Here is a 19536-nt window from a genome sequence, read left to right on the forward strand (position 1 = left end):
AGAAGGTTATGGTTATGCCGAAATTGAGTTGACTTTTTTGAATTCTAATGGTGGAAATTTGGAGGGAAAAGTTACAAGCCGCAAAGGACAGTTTGCAGTGATGTCAAACCTCCTATGACTTAAGGCAATATATTCCTGTTACACCAAAGCAAAGTATCCAACCATATTATTATATTACTATAATTCTAGTGTCACATCTTTGGAGGTTGCAACCAGTACAGGAGGATGCAGACCAGATGATCGGGACATATAAAAGGGGTTATTGTGAGGAAATTAGTTTTATGACTTGTCGCCAGAATGGCTGGAGAAGGGCACACAGTTGACAATAGCAGTGGCTGCCTCTGGGCCATTAGTGGAAAGATGAATAGAAGAGAGAGCTAGGGTTAGCCTATAGTTGCCAGATTTAAGATATTTGCAAGAACGTTTAGTGTAAAGACATAGGGATTTCAGAAGTAAAGATGGCTGCAATGCGAGGCTAGACTCGGGGCGAATCCGTTATGGGCCATGTGTGGCGAATTAGGGTTTGCGAGGGGGAATCTTACAGCAATACTGGCAAGAAGTTGCTGCGAAATCGGAGAAATGCTGGAAAATGTAGAAATATGAAAAACTTCTTGAATGATATTAGAAAATAATTAGAAATGAAGTATAGATATGAACAGTGGTAGAAAAGAACTGTTCCATTGTGGAGTGATTTGCAGTCACGAAATGGCATTCATTTGGAAAGAAAAGTAAAATAAAATGAATAAATAAATAGCATGCGTAACACAAGAAGAAACATCGCAATGTGATTCCGGACGTCATGTGTTTGATTGTGTACTAGAGTTTATTTTTCTATGTTATTAGAATATAAATAGTATCCTGAGAGATATTTCATACCAAGGCGACAAACTACAAGTGTCGCTTGGAAGCGAGCAGTTGGTAATCAATGCAGCCTTTCAAACCGTAGGGACACAAGCTCTGACTGCACAGTTTTCCTCAAGGAGATTTTAGACCAAAGCGACACGCGACAAACGATACGGAGATTTCACAACAAAGCGACACAGGTCCTTCGGTCCAAGGCAACTATCATATCGAAGTGACACGTTACACATGTCGCTTGGAAACGAGCTAATCAAGACCAACATTTCACTTCGTAGGTGCATGACTGGCAGCACAGGCCAGCGTTCGGTTGGTGAAATCCTTAAGCGATAAGTGTCGCTTTGGTGCGCGATCTCCCTAAAGCAAGACACACATTGCATCGTGCATGTGCGAACAACAAACCACAGCAACACGTTGTAAGCTATTGAGGAAAAGGGCCCAGTACCGTATGAGCAACACGTGTGGCTTATAGTGTTGCCTAGATCTGTTGTAATATGCGGTTTATCATGTCGCTTATATCTGCTGTTCGCATAATTAGCAGCAAACGCTTGCTAATAGACTGAAGGCACCATGTCGCTTGTCACTTACGTTAGTTGGAAACTCCCCCTGTGTTGCGTTGCTTCAGTCTGAGCACCCTTCCTTTAAGGAGCTTTCAGACCGAAGTAAACAGTAGCATGCGAATACAGCATACAAACATGTCGTTTGCTGTTTGAACTCTCATGCGCAATGAATGCCATTTTATAGTCTGGATAGTCACATCAGTGTGAACATCCCGTATCGCTTGTCCCATTGGCCTGAAAGTTTCCTTACACCCATGTTGATGGCACTAAGCAAGTTTTGTGGATTTCTCCTTGTCGTTTCATGCAATCATCATCATCATCATCGCTGTGATTAGTTTGAAGCGGAAGAAAAGAGACCAAAAATACAAATGCTTCAGTGTGTATATCTTTAAAACAAATTATGATGATGATAATAATAATGGACCTAATTCATACACAAAAATTTAGTTACCAAGAAGAGCATTTCACACATATATTTTGTCCCGTATTATTAATGAAAGTAACGATAACAGGACGTGGTCGACTGTCTAGAATGTTCGTTAATATATTCACAACCACTGTACCAAATAACATAGCAACTATCACATTCGTGGAAATACTTCATGTAAAAGAACCTGACGTTGCAGCGAAAACTCCATTTACTTCAATTATAAGCAGACTAATACCATGCAGCTGTACCGACACCAGCGCCTCTAGTGGTATCATATTCGAGTGGAACCTGCCAGAGTGCCCAGAACAGTGCCGTTTTCCACACTACGTTATTCAAGATGCTGTAATTGGGCTGTAGCGCTATAGGATTAAAAATAATTGTAAAGTCAAGACTTACGCATATTGTAGATGTTACTATTATAAACAAACAAAATTAATCAGTAACTACAATTATTTACATAAACATCACTCATATGGCACTTAGAATAGAGCAGTAAAATATGTATTTTAGGATGATTAGCTGTTTGAGTTATTTCATAGTGCACGAGTAAGTGTTTGGATCAACCCTCTCTTCAAAATCTGTAATTTTGTAAACGTCAAGGAATATCATTTGATCCGGTCGCAGGAGTTATACTAAGAATTAAAAAAAAAAACTACTTTAAACTAAAATTATTGGCGAAAATTGCTTCCTAGTAGTGTTTGTATAAAAAGAAAGCACTATATTCGGCGACTATATAATTCATAAACATGATGGAAAGTTTGCCTGTCTCTTTTTTATCTAGGAATGTGGATTATTTGATTCTTATGTTGTTGGAAAATTATTAATTTAATTTATTCTTGTTGCTTCATTGTGAGCTAAATTAGAAATTGATAAATTTTGTGACATAAGAGAGAGACTTTCGTATGTTGTGTTGTAATAGTCCCCTTGTACTTTTCATCATGTAACTGTGGCAGAGAATAATACTTAAGAAATTATGAAAGAGTCGCTCAAAAATATCCATGCTTTTCCTCTTTTTTTAACAGTGTAGAAACGCTTAGCAAGGTCAAAATATTTTTTTTCATTTGTTTGCTTGTGGATTATTTTTATCATATCATATGCACTGACTACAGCATCCTGGGTCTCTTGGTTAATATTGCACTGCTTGTATTACAGTTCTGTCATATGTTCCAGGTGCACTGAAAACCTTTGGTTCCTGAGAATAAAATTAAGGAAGTTGAAAGGAAAGACAAAACTAATTAAATTGTCAAGTTTAAAACACCAGGACATTTGCTACGATTTCCGTAACCTTTTTTGGTAAACTATTCTTACTGTCGAGGGACGAGGACGTTAACTTGAATTTGTGATCATTTATAGAATCAACAACATTCGCAAGAAAAATATTCATGAAATCAAACCAGGATATACATATTTATTGAAACTTTTTTTTTCCTAAAACACATATGATGGGGACATGAAGTTTTTGTTTAAATGATAGCACTGTAAAGTTGAGGAAAGCAAAGTGAAGTGTTAAAAATGTATTTGGGTAGGTTAAGGAGGCAAGTTTTTGTTGTTTCGGAATCACGAAATAACTCAAATTATGTCATTTTTGTTTAGAATAATATCAAATTTTACACTTTAACATGAAAAACTCTGCAAAACGTGCATTATAAACTACAGATAACACTACTTCTATTAAAAAAGAACTACTTGAAGCACTATTAGACATGGGCGTCCAGAAGGGGGGCAAGGGGTGCCATGCCCCCCCCCCCTGGAAAAAGAAAGTCAACCAAAAAATATGTATTTCACACACAATTTAATTTTAGCCACTATAATATGTGTTAATTAAACACCATAAATTCAAATTTAGCAATGTTTTTTAGGGAACAACACTATTTTTGGGAAAAAATTGTCTTCGTTTGCCCCCCCTGGAAAAAAAATACCTTCCTTGCCCCTCCCTGGGAAAAATCCTGCGGACGTCCATGCTATTAGATCTACCATTTGTAGTCTAGCTGATGAGGGTTTGATTCAAAAGAGATTGTCACACATAATTTATTGCAGTCTGGCACAGACATGATGGACAGTGTTTCATAGAAATATAATTCGCTCGGGTGGGGGGGGGGGATATTCCAAGTTAGGAAATTTTGTAGGAACGGGAAAATTTTCAGGGAGAAGCACCTGTTGTTTCGGAGGGAGGGCATGTGTGTGTGCACAAACACAAAATGGTATTTTGAGGTCGCAGAGGAATTTTTTGGCATTATTAGGGAAATATGATATGTGTGATTGTGTTCAAAGATTTGACTGTTAAAAATTTCAGTAAATATTTCACGTTTAGTGTCGGATGACATGAAATAGTTTTCCAAATGGAAGAAACTTGGTCATTTCTCACAAAGGTAGGCCATTTTTTTTATTAAAACTAAAATTTGTCTACATTTTTGAGAACTAAAACAATCCTAAGTATAGAAGGAATAGTAAAAATGCATGTTAAAAATAACCAATTTTAAATTAATAACATTGAATTTTGCCCTAAACCGCAAAAAATAACACCAAATTGCAGTAAAAAAATTACATCGAAATTTAGGGGGAAAAAGAACTAAATCTTCACGTCCCAACATATAAGTTTTTCATGAATTTGTTTGGGTGGTCAATCAGGTGAACTTCAGAACTACTCGCACTGTCCCTGTTGATATAACCATTTGTATATGTGATTAATTTTTTGTTTTTGTTACTCTTGTGTGAGACTCATGAACATATTTTTGGAATTATTTTAATGGGTTATTTTTCAGCAAATGACATAAACTATGCCAATACTTTAAAATCAACCAAAATCTCAAATACTGAGTGTACATTTTAAGTGAATACAATGGAAGATATGTCAAGTTCCAGATCATTTTATATTAAAAATAAAATCTAAATAAGAGGTCATTATAAGTATTATTTCCTTCAAGTTTATAGTTTTCACTTTTCAGTTATGTATAACTTATAAACTTTGCTATATTTTTTTTTACACTTCAAAGTTCCATTCCTCATGGATATGCAATGTAAAATATATATCACTGTCATGTGTTAGCGTATGAGTGCCAGTTTTATATTCCCATTCGGTGTGTGTCCTCTATTAGCAAAGGAGTTTTTCAGTTCATTATGAAAATTTTAGCAGATTAATTTATGACAAGTAACTGAAATGCATTTCAGGAAGTGCCATTATCTTGCCACTCAACATTGGACAACCTACATGCTGTTGAAGTTGTGGACAACCGACCCGCTGTTGACAATGCACAGTCTGCCAGCCGACCACGGTGCGACTCCCGGCTTAGCCTGGGAGGACTGGACCTCGACCTTCCACTTTCCGACTCCTACCAAGTAGAACCAGGTAGGTACTCAAAATGTAGGATATACAGAAAGTTTATTGGGTTATAATCAAACAATTATGAAACGGTACACATCTTAATACACTATCTACCAAAAAGTAATTGGGCAGCTATGATGGTGGTTAATTTAGTATCTAATTTGAATCATTTAGTATCTAATTTGATTCGTGTGGTCTTCATGTTGTTCTGTGAGCAAGAGAACCACTTGTGAAAGAGATGGCACGTAGTGCAGAGCTATCAGAGTTCGATAAGGGCATAATTGTGGGCTGCCACCTCAGTGGGCTGTCTAGCAGGGACATAGCCGCAAAGTTAAACAGGCCCAAATCAACAATAGAATTTGTGCTTCGTAAGTGGAAGGTGCATGGACATTGTGACAATGGTGAACGTTCTGGGCAACCGAAAAAACTGGCTTACAGAGATCGGAGAACCCTAAAACGTGAAACTGTCAAAAACAGGATACAGCCGATGGCTGCCACCAGACAGGAGCTTACGGCAGCAACAGGGGCGTCAGTTTCCATTGGAACATTGCGAACAGAGGCCCACCAACTCGGATATTCCGGAAGAGCAGCAGCACATAAGCCGCATATCACCAAGGTGAATAAAGCTCAGCGTCTCAATTGGTGTTTGGACCGTCGCAACTGGACACTGGAGCAGTGGAAAGCGGTTCTTTGGAGTGATGAGTCGAGATTCACATTGTTTAGGTCTGATGGACGTGTATGGATGTGGCAGCTACCCGGGGAACAGCTTCTACCAGAGTGTATAGTGCCTACCAGGAAATTTGGTGGTGGTGGAGTAATAGTGTGGGGTTATTTCTCGTACTACGGTGTGGGACCACTGCTGGTTGTTCCAGGCACAATGAACTTACAGGCATACTGTACAATACTAGACAATAAAATGCTCCCAACCTTGTGGCGTTTTTACGGAATGGACCCCTGTTACTTCCAGGATTACAATGCTAGGTGCCATGTTTCGGAGACTACTATGCAGTGGTATGCCGACAACAATGTTCACCGATTGGTCTGGCCTGCAAAGTGTCCTGATCTCAATCCCATAGAACACCTTTGGGATGCACTGGGCCGGCGGGTGAGGTCTCAGGACATGCGGCCAAATTCCATTGTACAACTGAGTGAGATCTTGCAAGAGGAATGGCGACGCATTCCAATGGACGTCCTCCACAAACTAGTCGAGAGTATGCCTGACAGGGTGGCTGCTGTTATAGCAGCAAGAGGTGGCTCCACGAGGTTCTAACAGGGTTCGCACCACCAGACAACCATTTTGTACAGGTGCCCAATTACTTTTTCGTAGATAGTGTATAAGCCTGTCCTACACCATTGGTTGTGTTCGATGAAACCACAAGCATTGTGGACAATATCTCTACACCAAGATTATTCTGGTCCGCTCTTTTGTACAGGCTTTCTAAAGACCGGCCATAGTTCAGTCGCACACCTTGTTGTTTGATGGGTCTAGGTGTTCAAATATCCATTGGAGTGGCATGAGGGCTCCTCACTGGTAGGTTTGTGAAGGGTATAACATGAATTAAGTGTTTTCTGCACCATTCACTGGTAATACTTGATTACCTGATGGAAGTATCTCACTGTATGACTTGTTGCATTATCCATGCGAATACAAATTGATTGTGAACCCTATTTATACAAATGGGTAATGTAATCATGAAAAATGGCATCATAATGCAAGTATGTGGCATTCACCTTTGCACTGTGGATAACCATAGGAATCAAGTCTTGAAGCTTTCCTGATGACGAATGATGAATAAAATCTCTTGGGTTATTGACCAGGTCAATTCTGGAACGGTTTCCAAGCTTTCAAGAGTACACCTCATGAGAGTGACGTTAGCTCTTGAAAGCTCTGAAACTGTTCCAGAATTTACCTATCGTAAACTTCCCAACATAACAGAATTCGGCAATGGTCATTGCATTGCAGAATCCAGCAATGATCATTGTAAGATTTCTTATTGAGTAAACATTTTCAGACATTAAAAAATATATATATTGCATTGTCTACTGTATTTATCATTCACTTAAAATACAGTAGATTGTTCTTCTGGACCTTCAGAAGAGGGTAAGACTCACTTTTTTGCCTGGTGAAGTTGTATTGACATATTTTGAGTTACCCAAAATTATTTTTGTTATGAAATCTAATGTAAAGAGTAGAGGGAATTAACCCTCGATAGGGAATGCAATTTTTAAGCCTGTACTGTCCATTACTCTAATGTCTAAAAGTTTTGAAGAAATTTAGGACCATTACACTTCACTGTAAGCTGTGTGTTAAGCTTGAGACATTCCTTTTTTAATAAATCTGATAAATCAATATGAACACACAATTTGTATTATTCTAAGTCTGTATTCACAATACTCAGTTATTACTAGATAGTAACCACCTTAAGTGGTTTTTGGTTTAACTCTCTGCAAGCTGTGATTTTCCTACTTGCAGTAGACTTTCCAAGTAGTCCCAAGCAAATGAAACTACTCACACAGCAGTCCTGTGAAGCCCATGGAATTACAATGCCCCAGGAAGAACCAGAGAACACAGGTAAGTTTGTGTACTTGCTTTCAATACTGGTCGATGGTACAGCTGTATATGCAATTTGCTTGATATTGAATTATGGACTCGATGAAAATAAGCATGCATGATGAAGATGTAGTCTGGCTGAATTTTTCAGATGTTTGGGTATGTTAGTGTCATGAGCATTGAGCATCACAAAAGGTTGGGGGTGGGGTTAAACATGTTGGTTCCCAACCTAGAAATTGACTTTGTTCATTTGATTACTGGCAAATTCTGTTAATTAAACCAAAAATATAGAAAAGGGTGGCTACTCACAGATAATTCCTTGCATTCCGGGAATTATGTGTGAATTCTACATGAATATTTCTTCGTAGACGTGAAAAATTGCAACTTCTATTAATCCAAATCCCATTGAATTTATACATATTTATTAAAGCCTTGAGGCAAGTTTTTCACAGTTTAGCTGTCATTTTTATCGAGGAAGAAAAAGATAGCTGCGTGGAAAATAAAACAGTATTCTCTCAATCCGTTTGCTTTGTTAGTGTCCTTTGCAGAACAATCTATCTGATGGAAGATTATTGCAAGATATCTTGAAGTTGGTTAGGTAAATTTGAGTTTGAAATTCTTATACAATTAACAATTTTTTGGAGATTAATATATCCCGTAATATTTGTGACTTGTGTTTGTAGATGTATTTAGAGTCTGAGTATGTGAAATGGCAAATGTAAACCCCACACTTTAAATTACATGTATATATATACACACACGTATATACATATACAGGGAGACAATTAATGAACTATATGAAATAAAACGGAAATTAGTGACAAACCACGTAGTACACAAACTGTATTGCACATGTAAACGGCACTACAGACATTCGGATTTAGGTTATGACATGTTCGATATGTCTGCCATCTCTGGCGATGATGTGGGGCAGACGAACAGCAAAATTCTGTATGACCCGCTGAAGTGTTGAAACATTGATGACCTCCTGAACGGCAGTTTTCAGCTCGGCAATGGTTTTGGGGTTATTTCTGTACACCTTGTCCTTAACATAGCCCCCTTCCAGTGGCCTCTCGGTACCCCAGAGCAGAATGCGGTCCCCAAAATACTCCTCCAGGACATCTTCACTTGCAAATGGCTGACATCAACACGTTGCGTGCGCATACGCATACGAATTCCCATCATACCCTGTGGCTAGTCACGCAGTTTGGACGTCATCACGCGAACCGTTCAGAAATTATGACTGTTTTATTTCATATAGTTCATTAATTGTCACCCTGTGTATGTTTAATTGAATTAAAACTTTTTTTTTGGATAATTTGGAATCTCAGACCCTTTATATTTTTAATATATTTTTGTATGTACGTGGGTTGTGAGAGGCAGGTAATAAGTAAAACTGAAATGGAGAAGACCTCTACTTGTACCCTTGAATTTTTTGGACAGTTCGCCTTGAAATCCGGGAATTATATGTGAAATTTATCATGGTCCTAGAGTGGCTACCCTGTAGGAACCACGGTGGTTTAGTCAGTAGGGCATCTGACTGCCACATGTGAAACCTCTGTTCAATTCCCGAAGTACATGATCTAAGGTTGGATTTTTTCCAGCCTTGTCCCCATATAAAAAGGCTCTGGGGTTCACGCAGCCTCAAATCAATGGGTACCTGGGGTCAACCCTGGGAGGTAAAGGTTGCCAGAGCATGGTGCTGATCAAGTCACCTTCGAAATGGCGTAGATCGAGAATATGTGGGGCCTTACCCTCACATCCCCTAAATGTGCCTTCATGGCAAGGTGCTGTATGGATGGGGATCTGTACCCTTTTTACCTTAATAACCAAAATATGGTCAAACTTAAATATGCTTCCATTTCCTTGCTTTTTTTTTTTTTGTCAAAAAGGATTAAAGATCTTTTGAAATATGTTTTCAGTAAGAAAATTCATTTGCCTAAAGATTTCAATCTTTAAATTGGGTGTACCTTGCACAAAGTTATGGGCTGCAGTTGAAAAGTGAGCTGAAAATATCACAGTTGAGTAACTCCTACAATAGCAATTTGTACTGTTTCTGACACATAGTTTTACATTTACAGGTAATCAAGAGCCTATAGATGAAGAAGAAGATACGTCAATCTACCAGGCCATTCTTTCTCCAGGTTGTGAAGATGTTAGATTAAAGAAAGGTAGAATTATATTTTTCTTAAACGTGGGCTTTCATTTACATGTGGTCATTGTTATGGGATTTTGTTTATTTTTTGGATTTGTTTGTATAATTTGTATCTCATGGTGAGAGTAATAGTTTTTGTTTTATGTGTGAATTCTGTCTGTCAAGGCAAATTTGATTTGTAGATGTCTTAGTTGCAAATTATTATTTGTTAATTACATTATACCCCATGTTAATTGAAAACTATTTCATTACTTCTGTCAGGTACTCCAACTTGAAGTTAGTTCAAATTTTGGGAGAAATGAGATGTGGTAGAGACCATGGTCATGGCAGTGGCCACTGAAAATAATAGAACTACTAAAAATAGCTTCACAGAAAACTTGAGTACTAAGTTTATTTGCATTATTGAAGTTATTAATGAAACTTGTTCACAAAGAGATCTGATTCCAGTTGCAAAACGCAAGCAGTATGGTTTTGTGCAGTTATAACATTGCTTGAAAATTCAGAATTTTTAAATTTCTTTTGTGGGCAATATAGGCTATTCTTGTTACTAATAATATGATTACATATATTCTTAAATTAATGTACTTCTGTATTGTTTACTGTGATCCACTTCATGGAGCATTTTACTTGCTCAGGATAATATATAAATAGGGCAAAAAAAGTGATGTTTTTCGAGGCCTCCTGTGTTCATCAGAGATAGAAAAAAAATAAGAATTATATGTGGTTTAAAATAGCTAAATTATTAAAAACTTAAAACAATGCAAAATAGGAACCAGTCAGACATGACTTCCTGATGTTGACAAGGTTTTGAGTTTTTAACCATTTTTCTATTTTAACCCACATGCAACTTTTATTCCTTTCCTAATCTCTGATTATGAACCCAGTTGGGTTGAAAATTTCAGATTCTTATTTAAGATATGAGTTTGGCCATTATTCTTTTACAATATTTATAATACTGATGACACCTACCATCAGTGGTGGCCGATGAAGGAATGCAGCCCCCCCCCCCCCCCCCAAACAAATTATATTTTGTTGCCATTAGTGCAAAAATTAAATATTATACTTCCGCTATCTTACTGCATCCCGTTGCGCTGTGTGGAGCTTTTAAATTCACTTGGCACGCGACAAGAGGCAAACTGGTATATGAAGCCACTTCCCCCTGGGTGACTGCCAGTACATCTTCATGTTAACTCTATAACGTAAGCACTGCTTCCACTTCCCTCCCTGCTAGACCCTTGTAATGCTAAAAAGCAGGCTGCATCTATCGCAGTCCAATGGTTGGTGGCACTGCCAAGTGGTAGAATCGAAACCTCTCACACTATGACGGCGGACACCGTGCATAAACATGTGATTACCGAGAGAAACAGATCATGTAACTGAGTCTGTTTCGCTTGTCACTAAGTGCGTGATTGTTTAAGTTTTTGAATCGATTCAAAGAGTTATTTGTTTTCTGGCAGTAAGTTATATAAACTGGTGCTCTGAATGGTGGATCGTACAAGTAAAAATGAATAATTCAATGAAAGACCACCGCATGGAGTTCATCTTCAAATAGTTAAAGTTAGTTCTTTTTTTTTTTTTTCTTTTTTTTTCAAACAAATATGAAGTGAGAAGATAGCTTGTCTTAATTTTCTCAGGATAGTGTTAAGAGTACCTGAATCCTGCCAGAGTTAAGAGAAGCAGTTAAGCTGCTTTACATACAATGGAAACTTTGTGGAATTTACATCCTCTTCATGCTTTTGATTCATTTAATCATCATACTAGCATTTGAATTACTTGTGAAGCCATTGAATTAGTGAATGCTTTAGTCTTACACCAAGTGTTTGGGCTTTGTGCCTCAGACATAGCATGAGACTTTCACCGTGCTTGTCCTTTCATTTTATCATCACTTATCTCTTCATAATGATCAATGTAATACAGTTTGATCTTGGAGGACTGAAGCTACACAAGTGACTTTGACTGAGTAATATCTACTCAGGACATCAAGTATTGTAGTTGTTCTTTTCAAGTAGCCACTCGTGATATTGAAAGTCATGGCTCCCCCATGATAAAGTAGGATGGTTTATACAAGTGCTTGAAAAGCTGTCGGAGAAAGGAATATTGACAAATTACATGGTGGAAATAGATGCCAGTTGAATTGCATGATTTGCAGACATCACATGTAAAGAAAACTCCCAAAGTTCTAACTTATCCAACTGTACCCTCAGCATTGATTCTGCTAATTATACAGTGTTCAGTTCAATGGAATATTTTTGACAATTATACATTAACAAGGGGTATATTGCTGTATTTGTTTTGTCTCATGTTGCGACATTGAAGTAGCTTACATAAACATTTAATTTTGTTTAGTTCGTTCATCTTTATTGTTTTTCCATTATTTTATTACATTTTAAAGGAATTCTTAGTTTGTTAGTTTGTGTTGTGCGTGTATGTGCTGTATGGGCATTCTGTATTTGTAGCTCCAGAGGAGGAAGGTGGGAATGCCTCTGAGAGTGACTTGGAGGAGTACTACGAGGATTACCACCTTCCCAATACGCACGAGAATGTTATGTCTCGACAGAAGAGCTTCCGTCAGAAGGTGCGTGACGTAGCCGTGGAAGATCCCGAAGCAGCACGCATCGAGGAGGTTGTGAAAGCTGGGGAGTTGAAGAGACACCACAGCATCAGGCGAAAACTGTTGCCAGATCTTGTTCGAAATCACAAGGGGAAGGTGATGACATCAACTCCAGAAAATGGAGAAAATTATCAAAACTTAAATTTTAGCATCGGAAGTTCTGCAAGTTACACAGAAGATGCGTATGAATCAATAATCGGTGAAGAAACTCTTCATAAAATCCATGAATGTTTTGATAAAGAGAGATTCAAGGACTTGTTTACATTGGCTGGAAGGCTACAGGATCTCTTGACGTCTTCAGAGATTGAGGAAATCATTAATAATAGTGAACTGTACAGTAATATCCTGGGTGAAGAGATTGTAGAGGCACTCTCATTTTCCCTACACCCAGAACAAGACTCTAAATCTATGAACGGAGATCCAAGTAATGCTAATTCATCGTCCCTAGCGATCGATTCCTTGGAGCTTGGTAGTGCCGAAGGGTTCACGTTTGTTAGAAGGAACTCAAAGCGTTTGAATAAGAATGAAGGTGATCGTGTGGTTGAAGGGTTGTTTGTCGAGAGTCGTGGCCAGTCTGCCAACCCAAGTTTAAAACGTCTTGAGGTGCCGGATTCGTTATTGGACGAGGAACCCGCAGGAAGTGGTACAATGATGATTAACGGAGAAGATGTCGGCAAGAAAATGTCTAGCATAAGACTAGATGAGCCTGTGAAGTCACCACCAGGTTTGTTACAGAATTATACTCTGGGTTCTGCTGGTGAAGGGTCGCAATAGTAAATTTTCTTGCTTTGTTTTGGTTAAAAGTTGGGTGTCTTTTTTCTTTTACTGGAAGACTTTTCGTGCATGATCTGTTTAACATATAGCATAGTTGGTTACTAATAGTTAAAAATCAAGTGTAATGTGTGGTGTTTGTGAATAACATGGTGACAATTCTGTGCTTCAGAATTTAAAGAAGAAAAAAAACATTTCCAGTATTCTTGAGTTATTATATACACTTTCTTGAATGTTTGCATAAATCGGCTTCAGTGGTAAGAAAATAAAAAAAAAAGGGTACTTACATATAGTTCTTGCCCAGTATGTTGTTTCTGTCCCGATTTTCTCAATGGGCCTCCCCGGTGGTGCAGTGGCAGTGTCGTAGCCTTGTAATCAAGGGGTCCAGGGTTTGATACCTGGTGGAGGCACATAGTGGTTCAAATCCCACTTTAAACTTTAGGTCCAGTCCCGATTAGCCTTACTGTGCATAAAGTGGACTTAAAACACCAACTCAATCAAAACCAGTTTTCTCGAGAGTTCGAAACATTAAAATTGGCTCAACAAATGGATTTAAAATAAGAACGGTAAAATATTTGAATGGACATGGGTAAGTCTTCTGCTAGTGCAAATTGGACCAAAATGCCAACATTTTGAGACAAGAATCACGTGTGAGTGCCCTTTACTTTCTTCTAAAATTATGTCGTCCTGTGCTGGTTACTGTGTCATGCCCCAATCGTATGAACAGTTTGTCTAGCATACAGTCTGTTGACAGGTCTTCTGTCCCTTTCCGAAAGAAAAAAATTACTGGTGTTGGAGCAATATTGCTTTTTCTCCTCTTTCTTAAGTTCAGTGCCGAAAAGAAAGTTCTAACCATCCTCTTTTTATATATACAGGGTGTCATTTTAATGGTGCCCACGGACCACTGAAACATATAGAGGACATCAAAACAAACAACTTTTCTCAGTAACATTTTTCTCGTTGGCGCATCGTTTCGGCGCTACAGTCGTTCAAAAAAGCTCGTTTTGCCGCCTGAATGCTGGCAACCACACACACATTTGATTGTATTTGTGACGTCATATCCCGTCGTGAAGCGATGCGTTCCAGGGTTGCCATGAACACACACATTCTGTGAAAAATGACATAGCTACAATCAGCCACATTATGTACCGTAAAACAAAACGAGAAAACACGTTCTGTAACCTAACAGGAAGTAAACAAACTATATGAAATATGGTATAAAGAAAATAGATTTCAAGTGGAAGTAGTCATATCGAATTTTGTCTTAGCTTACATATCAAATATTTGCAAATCTAGTTACCAAGTTGGTATCTACAATTTAGTCTATCCACTTCGTCCTTCTGATACTAGTTGTCTGTGACACACAGAACAGATGACAAAATAGAAATGAAAGAACTCAAAATTCCAAAGGTAAGCAACACATAATATAATGCATATTCAGGGTATTATGAGGCAAGTGACAAAAATGGTTGAGAATACAGGGATATAAATAGTAGTAAAACAAACTCTCCGACGACTGTGTTTATCTACGCACCGGATACACATGTAATAGTTTGCAACTCTGAACAGGGCAGTATATTTGCTACTGATTTATCATTAGATTGTTACTGTGGTTGTATGTGTTTTAGCCGTAATATAACAACGTGAACCTCAGATACTTCCGTTATCAGCACAAAAGTACCACAAGGCATCTGGACACAAACCTGTAGATATCAACCTTGCAACGAGATTTGCAAATATAATTGACATGTAGCTGGGTGTAAACAGCCACATGTAAGTTGTAAGTACAATAACATTTATTGTTGTTGATATGTGACATGTAGGCTGAGACAAAATCCGATAATGACACTTCATTTTGAATACTTTTTTACCATTTCTCATATCGTTGGTTCACTTCCCCCCTCCCCTGAGATGACTGCTGATCTTCTGTTCCTTGTAACACTGCCGTGTGCTGTTTCGCCGCAGGAAATGACGTCACAGATACAATCAAATGTTGTGTTGGGTTGCCAGTATCCAGGCAGCAAAATGGTATTTTTTGAACGGCTGTAGCGTCGAATTGACGCACCAACGAGAAAAATGTTACTGAGAAAAGTTGTTTGTTTTGATGTCCTCTACACGAATCTGTGGTCCGTGGGTGCCATTAGAATGACACCCTGTATAATAGACTCCTTTGTGCAATATCATGGAGGTATTTGTAGTTTCACTTGTGATTTCTTTACAGTTTCAAGTGAAAATTCCCGCTTTAAAACTAATCTCAAGGCTCTCACAAACTAAAAACACTTCTCCTTCCAACTGGTTTTGAATTTGTGAATATTTTATATAACAATATTTTTCTTCTATTTTTTGTCATTTATTTTCAACAGTGGTAAATAATATTTATTCATTTGATTAACATGCAGAGTTGAAGACACTGCTTATTTATTTGTATGTTCATTCATTGATAAGTATTATGAATGTTACTTAAAAATACCTGACACAATTATTGGAAACTAAATCCTTGGGCATTGAATGCAGTGTCCCCATAACATTTCTCGCAAAATCTTTATTGTTAAAAATTGAAAAAATAGTCTATTGTATTTGATTGCATAGACTCTGAAGTGAAACTGCACTAATGTTTTTATTTGAATTAGTTACTATGCATAGTACAAATAGCATTGTTCCATAATTAATGTTATTAGGAACTTTTGTTTCTCCAATGAATGACATTCTTTAATATCATTGATGTTCTGCAGGTACTCTTCCAAGAATGAATACCCTCTCTCTGTCTCTCTCTCTCAACATTGACTGTTAACAATCTTTCAACCACCTTCAATATCTTTGTCCCTGAAGAAGGAACCAGAAACTGTTCTGAAAGCATTTGAACTCCTATACTTGTAAATACATCAGTTTCAGGTTAAAAGATGCAAAAGTTTTGAAATCATTTATCTCCTCTGCCACAGAGTTTTGATATTAATACTTACCGTATGTACAAAAAATATTAAGGGCAAATTATCGTACTTCCTGACCAATTACATCTCCTTTCTGTAATAGGACGTCCTACCCACTTAGCAACCAGAAACTGCAAGAAAAAAATCCTGGTGAGCGAGGACATCTTGAGCGGACCAGATCCCGAAGAGGACCAAAGATCTTTGAGCAGTCGACTGAGCGATCCAGATGCAGAGATGGCATCACCAGATGAAGACGATCTGAGTGACATCTTGACCCCTGATCTAGACACCCCAGATGAATTGGAAGATTCCATTCTAGAACGTAAGTCCAGAGATGTTATTCTGAATGACTGCAAAGGAGAGCTCTGTAATCTGTTCTACCATGATTTGTTTGGACTGATGTTACTAGGGCTGAGCTGATACCACTTGGAGCCCATACTCTCACATATCCCCTTCAATACCAGTACTTGAAAATAGTAACAATACAAAGTAGTTCAGAGTATTTAAGTAGAAATATTAATCTCTAAGTTTGCCATTCAAACTATACCATTTTAATCTACCAGAGTTTTGCTTTAAAATATTCATAATTCCACATGAAATAATCATTTAACCCGACAGGATGCACTTTCTCCGCTAGGACATAAGAATACAAACTGGGTAAATTATTCACAAGCAGGGTATTATTCACTTTTATTCTAACCATCCTGTATTTTTCTTGGGAGACACAGCAGTGTGATTCCTCTCCAGTTGTTATAATTTGCCATACCCCCTTTTTTAGAATTTTAATTAAGACCACTTTTCCAGTCTTCTGGCATCTTCTCTTTTTGCACTCTGTATCTTAACTCACCTCAACAGATGGGAGTGAGACTGGCAGTCGATAGGTAGGCCCTGGCCTTCATGGGCTGTTGTGCCACGGGCTATTATTATTATCCTAACCCAACTGTCAAATCATGAAGTTTGACGTACTGTAGCTTTGTTGACTGGATGACTCATAAATATGGCTACACGTTTGAAGTAAATGTAGTGTGTTACTGTACAATGTAGAGGTTAAATGGTGAATGGTGTATTAAACTTGAATCTTCCTTTTATCACTTCAGATAAGTCACGTGCCAGAGTTTACATCATTAGCCAAGATGGCACCGAACATACAGCAGCAAGTTACAGTTGTAGCGTGGTCGATTCTATACCAGAATGATCATGAGACTGGCGAGATTGATTTTAACATAATATTGTTTCAGTGTATTGTGGGAAAGTGGAGAAAATTACTGCTTACATCAAACTGTTGTTTAGTTTAAACCCACTGCTGTGCACATGCCCCTCATGATGATTCTGGTATGCAATTGCCCATGCTGCAACTGTAACTTGCTGCTGCATGTTCAGTGCCATCTTGGCTAATGACGTAAGCTCTGGCACGTGACTTTTATCTGAAGTGATAAAAGGAAGTTTCAAGTTTAATACACAATTTCCCTCTACATTGTACAGTAACACACTAAATTTACTTCAAACGTGTAGCCATATTTATGAATCAACCTGTACTTATAGTACACAAGCAGCTTGTGGTGGAGATACTGAACAGTTTTCTTTGGTTTGATTTCCAGGGCTTGGTGCTCCTGTTGCTCCCGAACCCATTCCAGAACTAACTGCAGCCGAAGAACTTGCAGAGGAACGTAGCTGGAGGAAGTGCATAATAGCTGGCTTGGAGAGGCGCATTGATATGAAGGTTATAGACCCATACAAGAGGGTATGTATCACTATTTGGAGATTGATTTTCTAAGTTACTTTAGTTGTCTTTATTTGTATACATTGCTTTTTTTTTCTGTGGGTGTAATTCTTCAGGATGTTGACGATACTTTATATGATATGATTTATTTCCATCCACTTGATCATATAAGTACAAATAGCACTATGATATGGGATAGGTCAATTACATGTATAATTTTGAGTACAAAGGAATTAACACATACTTATGCATATTAAAAAGTATAAAAGAGTATAGAATAACATAAAAAAATAGAAGAAAAATCAAAGGTTATGGCTATTAGTGAACATAAAAATAAAATAACATCAAAATAGAAGAAATGAGGCTGCCTCATTGTTTGAGAAGTAATTGGAGAGCATGGGTGACTCCAGAAAATTGAAAAAAAAAGTTATTCCCTGAACTGTGAGATAAGAGATAAAAGAGGAAGAAAAAGAAGCCATATGTAGAGAAACATGAACAAAAATGAAAGAGCAGAAGAATAAGACACATTCAGAGGCAAAGGAAGAAATGTAAAGGAATCCTGAAAGAGAGAAAATGAGACATAGAGAGAAGAGAAAGTTAAAAACTAAAACAAAGCTCCATGGTGCAACAACCCTCTAAGGACCAGGGCCTGCCAATTGTTTTTCCTTTTGTTGATGTGTGTTCAGCACATCGGGTCTCATTGCCACAGTTATCTGGCTTTTGAGACTGAAGCTTGCTACTTCTTCTTTTCAAGTATCTCCCCAATTGTTCTCACAATGCTGGGTTAATGCTGAAATTTTTGGGGCTCTCACCAGAAAGCAAACCTGGGACCATTTGCACCACAGGTAAGGGTGCTAACAATTTGCCTAAGCTGGAGCCCGAAGAGAAAGTTAGTAAAAGAACTAAATCAATAGGAGAATAAGCAAGAAGAAATATATTCCAAGACTGAAAAAAACAAGGGAAAAAAATACAAGAAAGGAAAAATGGAAAGTCTTAAAAAGGAAAATATATGCATGAAATTTTTCCTTATTCTAGGGAGGTCAAGTATCCCTCCTCCCCTTATCATTTACTCATCTTTAGACATTTGTCATACTTTCCTCTGCTTAGCACTATGTAAGGACTCGGATGCAAATGCAAATACGAACCACCAAAAAGTGGGCATTACAGCAACAATAACTTTATGTATTTATCATGACTTGTTTCTTCTACATTTTGAACAACTGACAAAAGGTAATGATAAAAGAGGTTTGTCTATCTTCATCAATTTCACCTACTCATCATTCATTTTCATTGTTGTGAATAGCCTAGAGGCAGAAAAGTGATGTAAAAAAAGAAAAATACAATACAAATGAACAACAAGTTGTATTTAGATTAATTTTAATTTTTTTTTACCCAAAACCAGTGATATTTTTAGAATTATTAATTCATTGGTGATTTACAAGATTTATTTCTCTTGTAGTCTACAGTTATTACAAGCATTAAAACACAGTTTTTCGTTGTGACGTTTCAGGAGAACATGCTCCCTTCATCTATATTACAACAATATAGTTGTATAATCACAACGAAAAACTGTGTTTTTATGCTTGTAATAACTGTAGACTACAAGAGAAATCATTCTAGAATTCAAGCAA

The 19536-nt window shown here is 37.6% G+C and overlaps 1 protein-coding gene across 5 annotated transcripts in view; it reads left to right on the plus strand.

Moving 5' to 3' along the window:
* LOC146004407 (uncharacterized) overlaps positions 1–19536 on the plus strand; it is a 145592-nt gene that overhangs the window by 109176 nt on the left and 16880 nt on the right. For 4 of the 5 annotated variants that reach the window (XR_014443927.1, XM_083143246.1, XM_083143245.1 and 1 more), the window contains exons 10-15: positions 5017–5194; positions 7644–7742; positions 9803–9892; positions 12333–13211; positions 16289–16507; positions 17784–17926. Coding sequence is in view for 4 of the 5 variants with exons in the window: in XM_083143246.1 (XP_082999372.1) it covers positions 5017–5194; positions 7644–7742; positions 9803–9892; positions 12333–13211; positions 16289–16507; positions 17784–17926 (1608 nt within the window). In the remaining variant the exon portion in view is untranslated. The remainder of the gene's footprint in view (positions 1–5016; positions 5195–7643; positions 7743–9802; positions 9893–12332; positions 13212–16288; positions 16508–17783; positions 17927–19536) is intronic. The other variant, XM_083143247.1, reaches the window with a different exon arrangement.

This window comes from Lepisma saccharinum, chromosome 21 (genome assembly GCF_977018435.1).
Source record: "Lepisma saccharinum chromosome 21, izLepSacc3.1, whole genome shotgun sequence".
Classification (NCBI taxonomy): Eukaryota; Metazoa; Arthropoda; class Insecta; order Zygentoma; family Lepismatidae; genus Lepisma; species Lepisma saccharinum.